Source organism: Aethalodelphis obliquidens, unplaced genomic scaffold (genome assembly GCF_003676395.1).
Source record: "Aethalodelphis obliquidens isolate GAN/ISIS:26980383/991018 unplaced genomic scaffold, ASM367639v1 scaffold31, whole genome shotgun sequence".
Taxonomy (NCBI): Eukaryota; Metazoa; Chordata; class Mammalia; order Artiodactyla; family Delphinidae; genus Aethalodelphis; species Aethalodelphis obliquidens.
In genome coordinates, this window is record NW_020837975.1 from 5,945,158 (window position 1) to 5,964,335 (window position 19,178).

Here is a 19,178-nt window from a genome sequence, read left to right on the forward strand (position 1 = left end):
ATACAATAAGAAAAGAACTTTATTGTTTATTAATGTTTCTGTGTAAAACTTAAGCTTTTTTTTTTTTTTTAAAGAAACCACCAAAAGGCGATTAGCTCAGTCCATCCCTTCCTCAGTCGTCTGGTTCCCACCGTCCTCCAAATACTATCCCAAAACATTTTGGAGGCAGGGAGGAGGGGGAGGCAGTTAATCAGAGTCTGAGAGCACGATGATCTCCTCTGGATCGCACTGTGTGGCCACACTCATCTGCAGGGGAGTGAGAGACAGAGTCAGAGAGGTCTGGAACACAGCGGACGAGAAGCCAAGGGAAGGACTTATCAGAGATCAAAAACTGGGGTGGGAAGAGAGAGGAGGTGATGAGTGCAGCAGACAGAATACCCCAAACTGAACAATGAAAGAGAATGAAGTCAGGAAACACAGCCTCCCCCTCTTACCTTAAAAGTACCAGGTCTGGAGGGTTGTGATTGTGGGGTGTCGAACAACCGGGCTGGAAATGGGCTACAGAGGGAGCTGGTCACCAGGCCGTGGCTAGGAGAATCCACCCTTGTGGAGGAATCGGCAACTGGAGCCATGGAAGCCAAGGGGGAAGGCGGGCTGGGCAGAGTATGTGTCTTCTCATGCACTGCCCTTTGCCTTTCCACATAGCTAGAAACAGAAACATATGTGGGTGGAAGGGTATGTGGAGACTGAGGATGGAGGGGGAGCTCCAGTTTCTCCTCGCAGACTCCGTTCCACAGTATTCCTCTCAGAAAGCCCCCGCAGTCCCTCCTTGGCTTCCCTCTTTCTCCTCCTTATTGCTGTTACCTCTTTCCTAATGGCCCGGCTTCTGTTTGCTTCTCCTTCCGAGATTTCTTGTGGGGAGGACTGGAATCTCCCCAGGTGTGAGGAGAGACGCCTCCGTTGAAGGAAGTGGAGGTGACCATGGCTGCTCCATTCTCCAAGACAGTGGTGAGAGGGTCTTCTGATTGCTTCCTGGAAGAGGAAACGTCCCTCTCCTCAGGGGAAGGAGTAGTATCCAGGGGCAAGGCTTCAATCTCTAGCTCAAAGAGCTGAGACATAGGGCTCTCCTCCTCCAGGGGCAACTCCTCGAGGTGCTCTCCACTGCTTTCAGCAACTACGCTGGAGGGGGCCGGGGGCTCTTCTGCCAGTGAAGATGGTGACACTGTGAGTCCTTTGTTTTGCTGCTCCCCCAACGACCCGCTGATCCCTTTGCGAGGTTCCAGGTTCTTTTCAGTGGAGATCTGTAGTGGGGACATGGGGCTCTTATCTCCATCCTTCCCTGGAAAAGAAGAAAAGAGGAGAGGGGTAGCAAAAGAACTAGGGGAAAGAAAACTGCTGGGAGGACACTAGGAGTAAGAGGAAGAAGGGAAGGATCTCAAACAGGGGGCTCATGCCCAACAGAGTAGAGGGAACCGACAAGAATACTGTTTCCTTGACATACCTGCTTCCTCGTCCTCCTCCTCCTCCTCCTCCTCCTCTTCATCGTCCCCCTGACCTTCCTGCATCTGTTCCAGATCCTCCTCTTCTTCGGAATCTGTGGCCTCCTCGTCTTCCTCCTCATCTTCCTCTCCCTCCTCTTCCTCCTCCTCCTCATCACTTTCCTCATCTTCATCATCGGTCTCAGCCTTGGAGGTGGTAGGGCACTCCTGGGATGCCATCCCACTAGGGCCCTGCAGGGGACAAAGGAGTTTCTCTATGGAATCCCTTGCCCCAGAGGGGCTGCTTCTTGCATTCCTTCCGCACACGCCATGATCAGTCACCACGTACTCCCTCCTGGCCAGTGCAGTGGAAGGACGAGGTCTCTCTGAAGGGTGTATTCCCTTCCATACCTCACCAGAATCCAAGGAGGCTTTGGAGGGGTCTGCAGAGTGGGAAGAGGTGGCTTGGGGGAGCCGCGCTCTTCTCTTCTGTCTCTCACCCTCCTCGCTCTTGTCTTGCATCATTGCATACTTGGAGATGACCTCATCCAGCCGGCTCATAGCCAAGCTCCGGTTCTCCCGCAGGCGCCGAGCCAGGGCAGGATCTGACAGTGCGGGATCAATGCCTATGTGGGAAGATATAAAGTCAGTGTACTCACCCAGAACCCTAGAAGAAGGGACTAGAGAGACACCCCCTCCACCACACACCTGACGAATGAGGATTACCAAGGAGCATCTCACTAATGCCTACCTGGCCTATAGTCATCTGTGAGGTGACAGCCAAAGTTGTAGATGAGATCAAGGTGGCGACGCTCCTGTAACCTGATGCCCACATCTCGGAAGGCATCCTGAGCCATGAGCTGGAGCTGCTGTCGGGGGAGGCCAAGGCTGTGCCGAGCAGCTGCCTTCTCTACAGCCCGCAGTACGTCTCCATAGTCAGGGAAGGTATCAGGCCCTGGCTTGTTGATGAGCCGCTCAATGCGCCTGTTGACCTCTGGGTAGCGGGTACCACGGTAGGGGATGCGCTGCTCTATGACCCGGCCTGTCAGTGAAGAGCAGTCTTTCAGCTCACACAGCCGCCCAAAGAGGCGGATCAGCTTACGCTTCAACCTCGCCTCCTGCAGGTAAGTGGAGTCTGGGTCATCCAATTCTGAGAGATCCAACTCCTTTTCCTGCAGCCGCCGGATCTCTGCCACGTAGAGTGCCAGCAGCTGCTCCAAGCGCTGGATCTGCCGCCGGGAACCATGGGTCCTTGGGGCCTCAGAGGCAGTGGTCTCAGCACTTGTGGGGTCCAAGGAGGGGTCTGCGGGAGGGTTATTCCCAGAGGGCTCACTAGAGGTGGTGGCAGCAGGGGCCAGGTTCAGCTTCTTCTTGGCTGAGTGGGCCTTGAGAACAGTGCAGAGCTCATTAATGTAGACATAGAGCTTAGCTGGCCGGCTCTGGGCCCGAGAGAGGACCCGAGAGAGGATGTTGCAGAACTCCGCCGAGGCCAAAAACAGAGAGTGGGCCCGCTGCTGCCGGTTATAGAGGAACGGGACCACCTCAGGGTGGTCCGCCGTCTGCGTCTTACACAGTTCAAGGAACTGGAAGGTTCAGGAGAAAAAGGGAGGGGGAAAGAGACAAGGGATGGGATTGAGAGAAAGAAGGTGAGGTGGGGTTAGTGGGGAAGAAAGGACAGGAGAGCCAGTCAGCCATCCCCCTCCCTGGGGTACGAGAATCTTCTCCCCTAAAGCTCACCTCTTCAAACAGCTTCTCATTCTCCAACTTGTAGCATTTCTTGCCGCCCGAACTACTGCTTCCTCCAGCCCCATGGGGCTGAGAGGAGCCAGGGGCTTCTGCCCTGGGTGAGGCCGGATTGGGGGGTGGGTGGGAGGGCCCTGGCAGAGCAGCTGCTTCATCTTCATCATCATCATCCAGCACGATGATGCTGTTAGCGGTGGCCATGGGGGATCAAATCCCCCGGAGGGAGGAAGTGTTGGGGATTTCGTAATTCCTGCTGGAAGGGGATGGGGCCTCAGACAGAGCCCCTCCAGCATAGCCCCATCCCTTCATCTCACACATTTTTCAGTCTTCTTGGGTTTCAAAACACCCAGCCATGCCCAACAGTGTCCTCACTGCCTATCTTCAGCAACCATTAGTACCATATGTTTTTTGGGCCCTTTACTATGCGAGCCCCAAACCATCAGAAAACCTTAAGTCCCACCCCCAGCTCCACCCCTCACGTCGATATCCGGTCTTTCAGTTGCATTTCCCCACTATTTCTCATAGTTGGCAAGTTGATTCTTCCTCTCAACCCCTGGACGACCTCTCACATTGCACTCCAGATTTCCTTGACATCCCCTCGAACAGATACCACACCCCCGCTGGCACCACCTCAGGTGTTTTCCCCTTTCGTTCTCACACACATCAAATCCACACCCTCACTCCATCCTGAAGGTTCACCCCAACTCCGAGACTCTCTGAGGCGAAGAAGGTTCCCTCCCAACAATCCATCCCCCTTTCTCCTACTTAAATTATCTCCATATTCCACCCTCTGATGGCTCTCCTCAAACCGGGGCGTTAGGTTGGAGATATTTCACCTCAAGTCCCCCTCCCTCTCACCCCACCCTAATTTTCCCCATTCTCTTTCTGGGACCTGTAACCGATAGTGAGCCCCACACTGGGCTCTCCTGCTTCCACTCAGATTCCATCCCTGAGTCCGGTCCTTCCCCTAGATGAGCTTCCCGCCAAGTACCCCTCCCCCAGTTCAGCCCCCGGCCGCCCCACTCCCCTTCAGGGATAGGAAGGAAGGTACCACAGCTTGCCCCTCAGACTCAGCGCCCGGAACCCCCCAGTACCTGTCCCTCGACATTCCCGCCCCCGCCTTCCCTCCCCGCACCGTCCGGCCCCCACCTCAGAAACAGTCTCTCGAGAAGACCCTCGCCGCTGATCTCAGAACCTCGCATGGTTCCCTCCGTCTTCCTTCCCCCTCCCACCGCAGGCCCTACTCCGGACCGGAAGCCGCGGAGTTTCCGGCTACAGGCATCTAGGTGCGGCCATATTGTCGTACGGAATCCAGTCCCCCCCGCCCCCGGTGGCCGGAAGTGACGGTGGACCCGCCCCGCGAGGGCTTCTAATGCCGCCCACATAGTCTGCGGCTCCCTTCCCCCTGACCTGCAGGGGACGAAATTGTCCCATCCGGGCGTCCCAAATGCTTGGAGGACGCCATTTTGCCGTACGGCGCTGGCTACGCCCGGATTGGGGCGCGCCGCCAGTGGAGCTCTTTTCACCCGGTGCTTCTGCCACTCCGCCAATCAGAAACTTCCCGCATCCTGGCCCAGCTGCCGGCGAGTCGCGTGCCGGGAGGACTGAGCCACCTGTCCAAGCAGGGGAGGGGGGAACGGAACAGGGCAGCTGAGGAATCAGCCCTCCAAGGCTGCACAAGGGTGCACGGAAGGGCGGGAATCTCTTAAGAGGGAAATAAAACCTTTTCCATCCACTGGGCTATTGACAAGCCTTCTGGCGCTGCTTTCCTACCTGCCAGGTACCAGTTTCCACGGCTTAATCGAATGTGCCTGTCATTCCTTTCTATGGGCTGTGCGCTCCCTTGTCGCTGTCCAGAAGCTATTTCTACATCCAGTTGCCTACATCTCCCAATCTTGAAGTCATAACACATGCATACAAATGAGCACAACACGCTGTACAAATGTGTTATTATTACTGCTATTGTTGTTGGTTTGCTTTTCAAGCTCCACCACAGAACTAATGACCAACCAAGTAGGTGGGACCTGGGTGGTTCTCCTTCCTTTTCTGGAGGGGATTCCCGAGGCGCAGGCGCTGATGACCAGGAGGCCGTGCTTTGTCCAGGGGCTCCAGGGCCTGAGGACGGGCGATGTGGGGAGGGGGTTCTGAGAAGAATCTGTGCCAATTGCCGCTGTGAGGGCTGTGAGACGAAATGAGGCTCGTAAAATACCTCGAGTCTCTCTCGTCCTCTTCCTCTGAGAGAGCTGATGAAAGAAGGAAGAGAGAAGAAAACGACTTTGACGCCCGCCTCGCCCGCCCCCCCCCCCCCAACCCAGCTTTAGGGAAGCTGGAGGGACTCGTGGAGGCAGAGCTGGGTCCAAAGGTGAGCTTCTGGGGAAACCGGAAATGTTAATACGGTTCCAACTGCTGAGTTTCCCACCTCCTGCATCCTTGCGAATTCCACAGATGGTGAGCATCTTGCCACTTTCTGGGACCACAGACCCTTACATCCCCAAGCCCTCAGAGTCCCAGAACCTCAAACTCTCCCTTCCATTAAAGAATCCCACACCACTTCTCTCCAGTCATCTAAGTCTTCAAATTGGGGGACATGAAGACTTGCCCAAGGGTACTCGGATTTGGGAGATATAAGGGACTTAATTTCCAGATTCTCAATTTTCCCAAAATTTGTTTTCCTCAGTAAATTCCTGCAGTAGAGCTTCTCCTTCTTCCTTTTCTCTTTTACAATAGACTTTCTCCCTCTTAAAAAAAAAAAAAAAAAAGGATACTGTAGTTCTCAATCATGAAATCTCAGGATGTTACCTTGTTTTTTGTTGTTTGTTTTTTGGTTTTGTTTGTTTGTGTTTGTTTTTGTTTTGACCACTGGACGGCCAGGGAATTCCCTTACTTTGTCTTAAATAAAGAGACATGTAACCTGTTTCTTCAAGGCACCATGAGCACCACCTCGTCTATCTCACTTAAAATGTACTTTTAGGTAGTTCCCTGGCAGTCCAGTGGTTAGGACTCTGTGTTGCCAAGCAGGGTGCTGGGGTTTGATCCCTGGTCAGGGAACTAAGATCCTGCAAGCTGAAACAGAAAAAAAATGTACCTTTAATATTAACAATTATGAAAATGTGTACAATCTTTATGCTATTTAATCAGTTCTGCTCACATAATAATTGTAATGATAACCCAGAAGAAATTTTTCTAAAAAACTAGAGTCTTATGGTCACAAGAAAGAAAAATATTTTTCATCTCAATTAATATATATGTTTATGTAGGAAAGAGTGATAGATTGGTCAATAAAAGACTTTCAAGTATAAAAGGATAAAATTGTCTGTGGAGAAGTAGAATGGTAATAGAAGTTCTAGGAGAAAAGAGAATGATGGAAGAAGAAAAGGAAGGATTCCCAATTATATTTTTAAACGAGTGGTGGTGAATATCAAGTCACTCTGATATTTCAACTCCCCTGGACACACAAAAGATTGATTTAATTGTTTTATTTTAAAATGTGAATATTTTTTATATGCCAGGAATTACATCCTTGAAACAATGTTAATGTATGATGAAAAGTTTTAGGTGCTTACTTAAAAATACCTGAGGATTATAAACTTTTTCAAAATTAATTCCCGGAGTATAGGTGCAGAAATTTTAAGATAGCTGCTCTCAGCTCTCCAAGTGTCCCTCCAAAGCCCCCATTTCCCCCTTTCTCCCCTCTCACCTCTGTGGCAGGGAAAGAGGACGTTTATAGGAAAGGCGGTCACAGTTCCAGCTCCTCCTCCATCTGAGGTGTTCTCAGGAGCCAGTCCCCAAACTTTGCCCATGGTAACAGCCATAGCAGCTTATAAACAGCCTCCAGCGTCAGTAGTGTCAGGGTGAGGACCAGGAAGATAAAGAAGGCCTTGTCCATGGCCTGCCGCAGGGGACCCCTGGGAGGAGAGGGCCTCCGGGCAAACGCCAGGAACACGTCCTCCTCGTCCACATCACCCTCCTCCTCAGCCATCTTAACCCACTGTGTGACAGCTGGCTGGAGCACGGAGGCTGGGATGGAAGCCCTTACTCAGCCTGGCCAGGATTAAGGGACGTGGTGTTGGCAAGTCCTGCACCTGCGGAGCTTGACCCTAATTCCCCCAACCAAGAGAAAGAAAGGAGAGGAGGGCCTCTGAGCCTTTGGAACAGTCAGTGCAATGTGAATGGTCTGGATTAAACAATTCCTAAAGTCTGTCCAGCTTTACCGTTTTATAATTCTGTGTTTCGGAAGCTGAAGGCCCAACAGAGACATGCCAGCTGGAGCTGACCAAGTCATTCTGGGCCTCTAAGCTTAAGGCTCAAGGTCTTGGGCCCCTACAGACAGAGGGAGCAAGTGGACCTAGTATGCTAGTCAAGCACCTAAGGCCCTTTTCAGCTTTACATTGGGTGGTTGGGGGGGCGGGTGGGACACGCCTAACCTAGGTGGGGGGAGGGGGGAGAGCGAGCAGCGGTGGCTACAGTCCACGCAGGCTCGTAGTTCTTCCCCAGGTCTGTGGGGCCCCGAGGTTGCGGCGCTGAAACCCCGCACTCTTGCTTCGTGACTTTGAAGACGATTATATCAATCATTGGACTGCAGGAGCCAGGGCGGAGGTTTATAAAAAGAGAAAGAACATGATTGGCCAGCGGTGCGAAGGAGAATGATTGGGACTTAACTATTGGGGCAATAATAAGGAAGAGCGAGCTTGTGCGTGAGGGGCGTGGCCTGAGAGTTGGTGGGAAATGTCCAAGAGGCTGTATTGTGGCACGGGTTGAAGGCCTTTTCTGGACCGTGTTCCCCAGGCACTGGCCTGAAAGTTCGTGAGGGAAATCGAAGTCCATATGGAGACCGGCCCACACCCGCCCCGTAGGTGGTGGTTGGGGGGTGGAGTGTGGACAGCGGAGGAAAGGGTCCATAGTGAACCTCATATCTGGAGCCTCTATGGTCTCTTACCTAATCTGGAGCCTCTATGGTCTCTTACCTAAACTCCAGTTTGATCTTAATAAGAAGACATTGTTTTCTTGGGAAGAACTTGTTTACCCAAAATGGTACAAAGGATGTCACAGGTTTTTTTTTGTTGTTGTTTTTAAAATATTTGTTTATTTATTTTGACTGCGCTGGGTTGTAGTCGTGGCATGCTGACTTCGTTGAGGCATACATGTGGGATCTAGTTCCCGACCAGGGATCGTACAGTGTCCCCTGCATTGGGAGCGTGGAGCCTTACCCACTGGACCACCAGGGAAGTCACAGTTTTGTTTAGAGTCAACTCGTGTCATCGTTTGCTACCGCCACAGGAGGTCATTACAAGTCAAAAAAAAAACTGGATCAGGGTCCAAACTAATCATTTATTAGTTGTGTTAATTAAACAAGGAGGCCATCAGACTGAGTGGCTCTAATGTCATGGCGGCCTACTTAAGCAAGCCAAAATCTAAACCTGTAAATGCCTCAAGGTCATGTAATCAAGATGCCAAGGGAGGGAATTCCCTGGCAGTCCAGTGGTTAGGACTCAGCACTTCCACTCCAGGGGGCACAGGTTCGATCCCTGTTTGGGGAACTAAGATCCTGCATGCTGGGAGGCACAGGCAACACAAAAACAAAATCAAAACATCAAAACGAAACAAAAAAACACTAAAGGACAACCAATCACACACAGCCAACTAGGCTAAGCTATAGCCAATCAAATAATTTCCTTTCTCTGTTTCCACACTTTCTCCATTTAAGTTTTTCCTCTGGCTGAGGTCTGAGGAGCGCTCATAACCACTTCTGGTTTGGTGCGGGCCCATTTGAATGCATTTTTTGCTCAAACTTAAAATTTTAACATGCCTCAGTTTACCTTTAACAGTTGTATGATGGAGACCTTGGGCCAGTCAGCTGACCTTTCTTTAGTTTTTCTTTAAAATTGAAAAAGTCTTGCCTCACAAAGTTGTCAGGAGGGACAAACGAAATAAGATTTTTTTTTTGTAAATTATGAAGTGCTGTGTAAACATAATGTATTAATTTCTGATACCCTCACTATGTCTCAGGCAAGTTTGCAATAAGGCCACCCAAACACCTTTATCATCTCCTTATAGTTCCTTCCCCATGATAGGTTCAGCACTAAGATCTTGTGTAATACATAAACTCAGCACTTTATTGAATTTAAAAATTTTTTTGAAGTAATTTCAAACTTACAGAAAACACTTAAGAACAGTATCGGGAACTCTGGTATCCTTTTCACCCTGATTCCCCATTTGTCAACATTTGGTTATATTTGCTTATTTCTCTCAACCCCAATATAACCATCTATTATGGGTTGAATTGTGTCCCTTCAAAATTCAGATAGTGAAGCCCTAACTCCCAGTACCTCAGAATATGACCTTATTTGGAAATAGGGTTGTTGCAGATGTAATTGGTTAAAATAAAATGAGGTCATACTGCAGTAGGGTGGACCCTTAATCCAATATGACTGATGTCCTTATAAAAAGGGGAAATTTGGACACAGACATGTCCAGACCAGAACATCACGTCCAGACCAGCATATGTCAAGACCAGAATGTCATGTGAATGTGAAGGCAGAGATAGGGTTGATGTGTCTACAAGCCAAGGAACGCCAAAGATTGCCAGCAAACCACCAGAATCTAGGGGAGAGGCATGGAAGAGACTTCTGTCACAGCCCTCAGAGAGAACCAACCCTGCTGACTCTTTGATTTCTGACTTCTAGCTTTCAGAACTGTAAGAAAATAAATTTCTACTGTTTAAGCCACCCCGTTTGTGGTACTTTGTTATGGCAGCCCTAGCAAACAAATACACCATCCTAATCAGGAAGTCAACACCACTATCTAATTATAGGTACAATTCAGAGTTCATCAGCTGTCCCACTAATGCCTCTGTCCTTTTTGGTCCAGGGTCACAAATCGCATTTGGTAGTCACATATCTGCAGACTCCTTCAATGTGGGCAGTTCTTCTGTCTTTCTCTTTCATGAATTAGTTTTAAAGAGTACAGGCTTTTCATTTCTGTACAATCTCTCCAACCTAAGTACATGTTGGGGCAAGAGAGAAATGATGCGGCCTTTGTGTATCACATCAGAAGTTGCTGGAGGCAAAACCATCTCACTTCTGATGCTGCCAAACCAGTCTGGCAGGTTCTCCACCTTAAAGTCCTAACTGTCCCTTTGTAATTCCTAAGTATCTGACACATCACCAAATCTCCACCTACCTGCCTTAGCATCCCTTTATGACTCTCATCGGAATAAGCATGACGATGTTTATTTTTATTTTTTAAATTTATTTATTTATTTATTTTTGGCTGCGTTGGGTCTTTCGTTGCTGTGCGCACGCTTTCTCTAGTTGCGGTGAGCGGGGGCTACTCTTCGTTGTGGCTTCTCATTGTCGTGGCTTCTCTTGTTGTGGGGCACGGGCTCTAGGCGTGCAGGCTTCAGTAGTTGTGGCACGTGGGCTCAGTAGCTGTGGCTTGTGGGCTCTAGAGCTCAGGCTCAGTAGTTGTGGTGCACGGGCTTAGTTGCTCCGCGGCATGTGGGATCTTCCCGGGCCAGGGCTCGAACCCGTGTCCCTTGCATTGCCAGGCAGATTCTTAACTACTGCGCCACCAGGGAAGCCCAATGATGTTTATTAAATGGTGATTTTTTTTTTTTTTTACTCCGTCATTTCTTCTTCAGTTTTCAGTCAACAATCGACTATAAAAGAACATTTCTTTCTCCCTCATTTATTCATTTATTTATTTATATCATATGGACTCATGGATTCCAATTTTACTCAATAACTTGTAATCCATTACTACTATATTTACTTATATTGCCTGGACCCATGCATTTCTATTTTATTTAATTAATTGTAGTTAGTTACTATCATCATTAATTTCATGCACAAATTATCCCAAATTTGGGCAGCGCCAGACTCTGGGATCCGTGCCACCTGGCGCCCACCATTCCCACGGGAGAAGATGGGAAGCCCATGGGCTTGGTGGTGCAAGTGGAGTTCATAGGCCACAGCCCCAGCAGCTGCAGCATCGGAGCTAGAGGCTGCCACAGCCCCAAGGGCCCCCAGCTGGTGGGGGGCGGGGAGGGCTGTGAGGGCTTCCCTGATACTGGCTCGAACCACTCTACTTGTTGTCAGGCACCACGGAGAAGGAGCTCCTGCAAGCTGGACGAGCAGCTGGACATCCTGGCGCTGATGGAGGTGAAGATGAAGGAGATGAAGGGCAGCATCCTCACCTGTGTCTCACTGAGGCCAAGCTCTGTGAAGAACTCCTCGAGAGGGATCGGCTGCTGGCTATGGCTGTCATCCGCAAAAAGCACAGGATGTGAACGAGTGCCATTTCGGCCTTCGGAACTCCCAGACACCTAGCAGCTTAGTGGGGACCTTAGACCGCCGCTGTTGAACTCCCTCATACTCCTGGGGCACTGGTTGAGAGTACTGAGGCTTAGGGCAGTTGGGCTCTTGCTGGTGACCTGGCACCCTCTCTTGTTTCCTCCTGAAGCAAGCTCCTGAAGTCTGGGATCTCAGACTCTGCACCGGTGACACCAGCAATTATGACTTTGTCTACCCCTCCCCACCTTCACCCCCACCCCCAAATTTACGTTGCAGGTTCTGGTGAAGCAGAGGCTTCAGAACCATTGAACTTGAAACTTATCCCCTACGGATGCAGGCAGGATGCCCAAGGACTATGGGTTTGGGAAGACGACACCTTGAGTTTGGCCAGTAATCAGAACTCTTCCACATGTAGTGATAAGAGATCCAAGTAACATCAGTTCTACTTTTTGTGCTTTTCCTTCCCACGTGCAGCCTGTGCTTCTGATAGGGACTGGCAGATCTGTGCCTCTCCCTCCTAGGACCTCCCTCCCAGGAGGCCATCTACAAGGCAATCTATGGGATCTCGTGGAGATCCAGCTTGCCAGGGACTTAAGTCTATCCTGTTATGTTTGCTACAAATTCTATTTTCTGCACAATTAGTCAGATTAAAGTTTTCACTATGTTTGTTTGGCAAAATGAATTAAACAGAAAGTAAGGTTGAAAAAAATTATCCCAAATTTGGCAAATGAGAAAGTGCTCCAAGCTGGTTCCTGTGTCCTTTTGCAATGTCTACAACATTATTTGATTACTTTCTGGTACAAGAGGTAATTCAGGCTCAATTTGTACTTTTCCTGACTCAGCCCAGGAATCAACCATTTCTTCAAGAGCCTCTGGCTTCTTTTTTTTTTTTTTTAATAAATTTATTTATTTTATTTATGGCTGCGTTGGGTCTTCATTGCTGTCTGTGGGCTTTCTCTAGTTGCAGTGAGCGGGGGCTACTCTTCATTGCAGTGCGTGGGCTTCTCATTACGGTGGCTTCTCTCGTTGTGCAGCACAGGCTCTAGGCTTCAGTAGTTGTGGCTCGAGGGTTCTAGAGCGCAGACTCAGTAGTTGTGGCTCACAGGCTTAGTTGTTCCACGCATGTGGGATCTTCCCAGATCAGGGCTCAAACCAGTGTCCCCTGCATTGGCAGGCGGATTCTTAACCACTGTGCCACCAGGGAAGCCCTCTCTGGCTTCTTTTAACAAAGGGTAGTATTTGGAAACCAAGATCTGGGTGCCAGATATCTTCATTGCTACTATGATGCCATCGTTCCTAGGCCTTCTCAGCAAATAGAGCTAGGAAATATATGAATGTATATATGTATACACATACATACACACACACACACACACACACACACACACACACACACACACTGTTCCAGTTACTATAGCCACCTAACATACCACCCCAAAACTTGGTGTAAAACAACCATTTTATTATACTCATGGAATACTGTGTCAGAAAGGACACAATAAGGATGGCTTATCTTTGCTCAGTGAAGTCTGGGTCCTTATCTGGGGAGACTTAAAGGCTGAGGGTGACTTAACCACTGAGAGCTGGGATCATCTGGAGGCATCTTCTGTCGCATTTCTGGCAGTTGATGCTAGCTGTCAGCTGACTCTCTAATGGGGATGTTGGCCAGAACACCTGCACTTGTCCTCTCCATGTAGCATGAGCTTTTTCACAGCATGGCAACCTTGAGATAGTTAAGATTCTTACATGGCACTCATGGCTCCAAGAGCATGTTGAAATGAGTAAGGCAGAAGCTGTATAATCTTTTCTGAGCTAGCCTCAGAAATCATGCAGTATGACTTCTGCTGCCTTCTGTTGGTTATAAGACAGTTACAAACATGTTTAGATTTAAGGGGAGGAGGTATGGACCTCATAACCCACTTCTTTTTTAAAATTACTTTATTGAAGTATAGTTGATTTACAAAGTTGTGTTAATTTCTGCTGTATAGCAAATTGATTCAGTTATACATATATATATATATTCTTTTTCATATTCTTTTCCATTATGGTTTATCACAGGATATTGAATATCGTTCCCTGTGCTATACAGTAGGACCTTGTTGTTTATCCATCCTACATATAATAGTTTGCATCTGCTCATCCCAAACTGCCAATCCTCCCCTCCCCCATCCCCCCATCCTTGGCAACCACAAGTCTGTTCTCTATGTCTGTGAGTCTATAAACCAACCTCTTGACAGAAGAAATGGAAAGAGTTCAAGACAAAGTAGTAGATGAGAAAGACAACAAGAGTACAGCCAGTCCTTTCAAAGAATTTTGCCATAAAGGGAAGGAAAGAAATGCAGCATAATGTAAAAAGAAATGTGGGCTCAGAGGAAGGATATTTAAAATGGACATATATTGGTATTTTTATATGCTGATAGGAATGACAAAGTAGACAGGGACAGGGACCAGGGAGTGCAATTGTAGGAGTGATGCTCTTGACTGAGAAGGACTGGGATTCAGTGCACAAGTGGAGGGGGTGACCCTAGATAGACACATTTGTGATGCCTGGAGGGAGACAGAGTCTAAGGGCAGAAATGTAGGAGAAGGTGGGAAGTGGAAAAAGAAGTTCTTTCTGTTGTCCCTGGTTTTCAGTGAACTAGGAAGTAATGTCATCAGCTGGGCATGAGGGAGTTGATTTGAGGAGAGAAAAGAAGGTGCCCCAGGGCAAGAATAAAAATGGAGGCTCACATATCATAGGTCTAAATTTTTTAAAGTTAATCATCAAGCTAATAAACTGTTAGGTATGTTCTTTACTCTTACTTTACCAAGTTTACTTTCATAACAACAAAAGAATGTGCGTAAAGCAACACAGCTGGAAAAAATATCAAAATGACTACATTTAATTATTATCGCATGTACCTAGGTATTCTTTTGGTGGACCAGATATGGCTGGATGAGTAACAAAATAAAGATGTGCATTACTGGAGAAAGAATAGTCTCTTCAATAAATGATGCGGAAAACTGGACAGCCAACATGCAAAAAAAAAAAAAAAAGAATCAACTCAAAATGGATTAAAGACTTGAATGTAAGACCTGAAACCATACAACTCCTGGAAAAAAACATACACAGTATGCTCTTTGACATCGATTGTAGCAATATCTTTCCGGATATGTCTCCACAGGCAAGGGAAACAAAAGCAAAAATAAACAAAGGAGACTATATCAAGTTAAAAATCTTCTGCACAGCAAAGGAAACCATCAACAAAATGAAAGGACAACCTACAGAATGGGAGAAGATATTTACAAATCATATATCTGATAAGGGCTTAAAATCTAAAATATATAAAGAACTCATACAACTCAAAAACTACTTGATTTTTTTACATGGGCAGAGGAGCCAAATAGACATTTTTCAAAAGAAGACACACTGATGGCCAATAGGCACATGAAAAAGATGTTCTACATCACTAATTATTAGGGAAATGCAAATCAAAATCACAAGATATAATCTCATGCCTGTCAGAATGGCTATTATCAAAAAGGCAAGAAATAACAAGTGTTGATGAGGATGTGGAGGGAGAAAAGGAACTCTTGTACATTGTTGGTGGGAATGTAACCTGCTACAGCCACTGTGGAAAACAGCATGGAGATTCCTCAAAAAATTAAGAATAGAATTTCCATATGACCCAGCTATTCCACTTTTGGGTTTTATCCCCAAAATATGAAAACACTAATTAAAAGAAATATGCACCCCTGTGTTTATTGCAGCATCATTTACAATAGCTACTCTATGGAAACAACCTAAGTGCCCACTGGCAGATGAAAGGATAAATAAGGTGTGGTGTATGTATATTAAATGGAATACTATGCAGCCATAAAAAAGATTAAATCTTGCCATTTGAGAGAATATGGACGGATCTTGAGGGTATTCCACTAAGTGAAATAAGTCAGATGGAGAAAGACAAATACTTTATGATTTCACTCATATGTGGAATTTTAAAAAAAATAAATGAATAAATAAATGAACAAACCAAACCAAACAAAAACAAATACGTAGATACAGAGAACAGAGCAGTGGCTACCAGAGGTGAAGGGATGAGGGGAGGGTGAAGAGGGTAAAGGTGGTCAACTTTGTGGTGATGGATGGAAACAGAATTTTTGGCGGTGAGCACACTATAGTGTAAACATAAGTAGAAGTATAATGTTGTACACATGAAACTTATGTTATAAACCAATGTTACCTCAATTTAAAAGAGACATGCATTATTTACAAGTTAATAAATATATATTTCAAACCATTTATTTTTCTTATCTTCATTTTTGCAAAGTCACTAATTATGTTGTTATAACTGAGATTTTCATATAATCTATGTTCTATTAACAGTAATGGGCTAAAGAATTTAAAAGTTAAATGCAGGACTTCCCTGGTGGCACAGTGGATAAGAATCCGCCTGCCAATGCAGGGGACACGGGTTCAAGCCCTGGTCAGGGAAGATCCCACATGCCGTGGAGCAACTAAGCCCATGTGCCACAACTACTGAGCCCACGTGCCACAACTACTGAAGCTCACATAACTAGAGCCCATACTCCGCAACAAGAGAAGCCACCATAATGAGAAGCCTGCACACTGCAATGAAGAGTAGCTCCTGCTCGCCACAACTAGAGAAAGCCTACACGCAACAACGAAGGCCCAACGCAGCCAAAAATTAATTAGTTAATTAAAAATAAAATAAAACTTAAATGCAACTGACTTCAAACTTTACATAATTTCAATATATTTTCATGAAGACATATAATGAAGTTAATGTAAAATTAAAATTATTATCATGCTTTCAAATGTTATTTTTCTAATATTTAAATCATCTACTAAAATTGAAGTGTAAATTGCAAATTATACTGAATAAATATTAAAAGTTATTTATAGAAAGCTGCCATTTGAAGGGAGGGCTTCCCTGGTGGCGCAGTGGTTAAGAATCTGCCTGCCAATGCAGGGGACACAGGTTTGAGCCCTGGTCCAGGGAGATCCCACATGCCACGGAGCAACTAAGCCCATGTGCCACAACTACTGAGGCTGCATTCTAGAATCCGTGAGCCACAACTACTGAGCCCGCGTGCCACAACTACTGAAGCCTGCATGCCTAGAGCCCATGCTCACAACAAGAGAAGCCACTGCAATGAGAAGCCTGCGCACCACAAGGAAGAGTAGCCCCCACTCGCTGCAACTAGAGAAAGCCCACGAGCAGCAGCGAAGACCCAACACAGCCAAAAATAAAATAAAATTAATTAATTAATTTAAAAAAAGAAAGCTGCCAGTTGAAAATTTAACTTTTTGAAATTTTAATTAAATCTTATGAAATATTTTTATAAAAATAAAACTATTCAAGTATTAGATGCCTATTTAGTTGCCAGTGTAACTTCATGTGCCATATTTGTTATACATACATATGCATGTATACAAATTGAAGAGTAATATTAATTGTTTAGTACAGGAACATGTTCCTCAGCCACTGTGGTCAACTGTGACCCTACTGGGAAAGGGTACATCATTATGTAAGAAGGTACTACATTCATACTGACTGAGAGGAGGTTTGACAAGTTAATTGATTTGTCTTTTCTGTTACTTAATCACTATCACTGCTAAATTCTCCTGCATCCCAAACAAGTGGCCATCTGCAGGGTCAGCAACAGCAAAACCTATGAATCTTCACAGCATTTGGTCACCATCACCTTTTGTTTCAATGATAAAGGACAAGAGGTAAGGAGACACATTTCCTTGCAACTTGAATAGTGTTAATTATAGCAGCAGATGTTTAGACTTATGGTCATGCTGTGTCTAGTAGGCTGCCTTCTAAAATGGCTCCCAGTGATCTCCACCTTCTGATGGTTATGCCCATATGTAATCCCCTCCCCTTGAGTGTGGACTGAATCTAGTGACTTGCTTCTTTTTCTAGTTGCGGTGAGCGGGGACTATTCTTTGTTGCGGTGCATGAGCTTCTCACTGTGGTGGCTTCTCTTGTGTTGCGGAGCACGGGATCTAGGCGCGTGGGCTTCAGTAGTTGTGGCCCACAGGCTCTAGTTGTGGTTTGCAGGCTCTAGAGTGCAGCCTCAGTAGCTGTGGCACACAGGCTTAGTTGCTCCACAGCATGTGGGATCTTCCCAGACCAGGGCTTGAACCCGTGTCCCCTGCATTGGCAGGCAGATTCTTAACCACTGCGCCACCAGAGAAGTCCCCTAGTGACTTGCTTCTATTGAATAGAATTTGGCAAAGAGTGACAGGATGTCAATTCTGAGATTAAAAGTCATGACTTTTGTCTTATAGGCACTCTATTGCTGGCTTTGAAGAAGCAAGCTGCCACTTTGGAGCGGCCCACATGGCAAGAAACTGAGGGTGGCCTCTGGGAAATAGCCAAAAAGAGACTGATATCTTCAGTCCAACAACCTTTAAGGAACTGAATCCTGCCAGCGATCCATGGAGCAAGATTAGAATCAGGTCTTTCCCCAACGGAGCCTTCAGAGGAGACCACTGGCAACACCCTGATTGCAGCTTCATGCGAGACCCTGAAGCAGAGGATCCAGCTAAGCTTCTCCCAGGTTTCTGACTGACAGAAATCATGAAATAATGTGTGTTGTTTTGAGCTACTAGTTTGGGGGTAATTTTATATAACAAGAGATAATTAATACACTGAGCCAGAATTAAGTGTCAGATCCTTAGTAACAGAGATACCCCTATGTCCCTTCAAAATTGTTTGTGTGTGTTGACATGAGGTGTCCTCTTAAATGTGGGCTCAAAGCAGAGTCCCTTCTTGCCTGGGTGTACTAATAGTACCAGGACTGGTTCATTAGTCTTCAATTTTTTTGCTTGCATGTTCCCTAAAAACATTTTGGAAAACTATGTGACCTCCTGCATGTCTTTTACTTCATATCTAATTTTTTCCTTGTAAATTTAAATAACTACAAACAGTGTAAAAATTTTAGTATCTTATAAATATCAACATTTAAAAATAAGACTGTTTATATTACTGTTTTAAATGTAACCAGTAGAACCTAAATGCCATAGCTTTTTTTTTTTTTAGCTATGCCGTGAGGCATGTGGGATCTTAGTTCCCCAACCAGAGATTGAACCCGTGCCCCTTGCAGTGGAAGAGCAGAATCTTAACCACTGGACCGCCAGTGAAGTCCCAATGCCATAGCTTTTTGATATTCAACATCATCCTTTTGAAAAACATATGAATAGGGACTTCTCAGGTGGTCTAGTTGTTGAGACTTCGCCTTCCAATGCAAGGTTACAGGTTCAATTCCTGATCGGAGAGCTAGGATCTCACATGCCTCAGGCCAAAAAAACAAAAAACATAAAACAGAAGCAATACTGTAAAAAGTTCAATAACGACTTTAAAAAAAAAAAGTCTTTTTTTTAAAAGACTTTAAAAAAAAATAAAATCTTTAAAAAAAACCCAGATAGAACATATAAATAAACTCTTCTTCAACAGCTGGACATTTTACATTATTTACTTTTTCCTTGAATTTATATTTCATTCACTTCCACTACATAATTTTTTCTTAATGTATTTTATATGTGAAAGTCTTGTATTGATCTTTCTATATTTCTCTGTAACAAAATATATTTTTTAAAATTAGTTCTTTTTAATTTCTTTTAACCATAATACTCTAAATGTTTAAACTTTTCTTTTGGATTGAACTATTAGCAACAAAGCAAATTGATCAAAATCACATAAATATATTATAC

At 46.0% G+C, this 19,178-nt stretch overlaps 1 protein-coding gene and 1 long non-coding RNA gene across 4 annotated transcripts; one reads left to right on the plus strand and one right to left on the minus strand.

Moving 5' to 3' along the window:
• Window position 1: 1 nt before the first annotated feature.
• On the minus strand, window positions 2-4,460 carry DAXX (death domain associated protein). Of its 2 annotated transcripts, none has more exons than XM_027126948.1 (8): window positions 4,311-4,460; window positions 3,156-3,411; window positions 2,170-3,001; window positions 1,830-2,044; window positions 1,442-1,670; window positions 805-1,279; window positions 435-645; window positions 2-246 (listed from the first exon to the last, which is right to left on the minus strand). In XM_027126948.1, exons 2-8 carry the CDS (start codon window positions 3,360-3,362, stop codon window positions 187-189), a joined length of 2,229 nt encoding a protein of 742 aa, XP_026982749.1. In that variant the 5' UTR covers window positions 3,363-3,411; window positions 4,311-4,460; the 3' UTR covers window positions 2-186. The 2 variants fall into 2 exon arrangements, with proteins under 2 accessions (XP_026982749.1, XP_026982748.1); XM_027126947.1 differs by having other exon boundaries at window positions 3,156-3,414.
• LOC113630988 (uncharacterized) lies at window positions 1,075-18,655 on the plus strand. 2 transcript variants are annotated; one of them, XR_003437153.1, is made up of 3 exons: window positions 1,075-1,164; window positions 4,399-5,523; window positions 17,754-18,655. It is a non-coding gene; the product is annotated as an uncharacterized LOC113630988 (long non-coding RNA). The 2 variants fall into 2 exon arrangements; XR_003437152.1 differs by lacking the exon at window positions 17,754-18,655 and adding an exon at window positions 11,258-11,436.
• The last annotated feature ends 523 nt before the right edge of the window (window positions 18,656-19,178 follow it).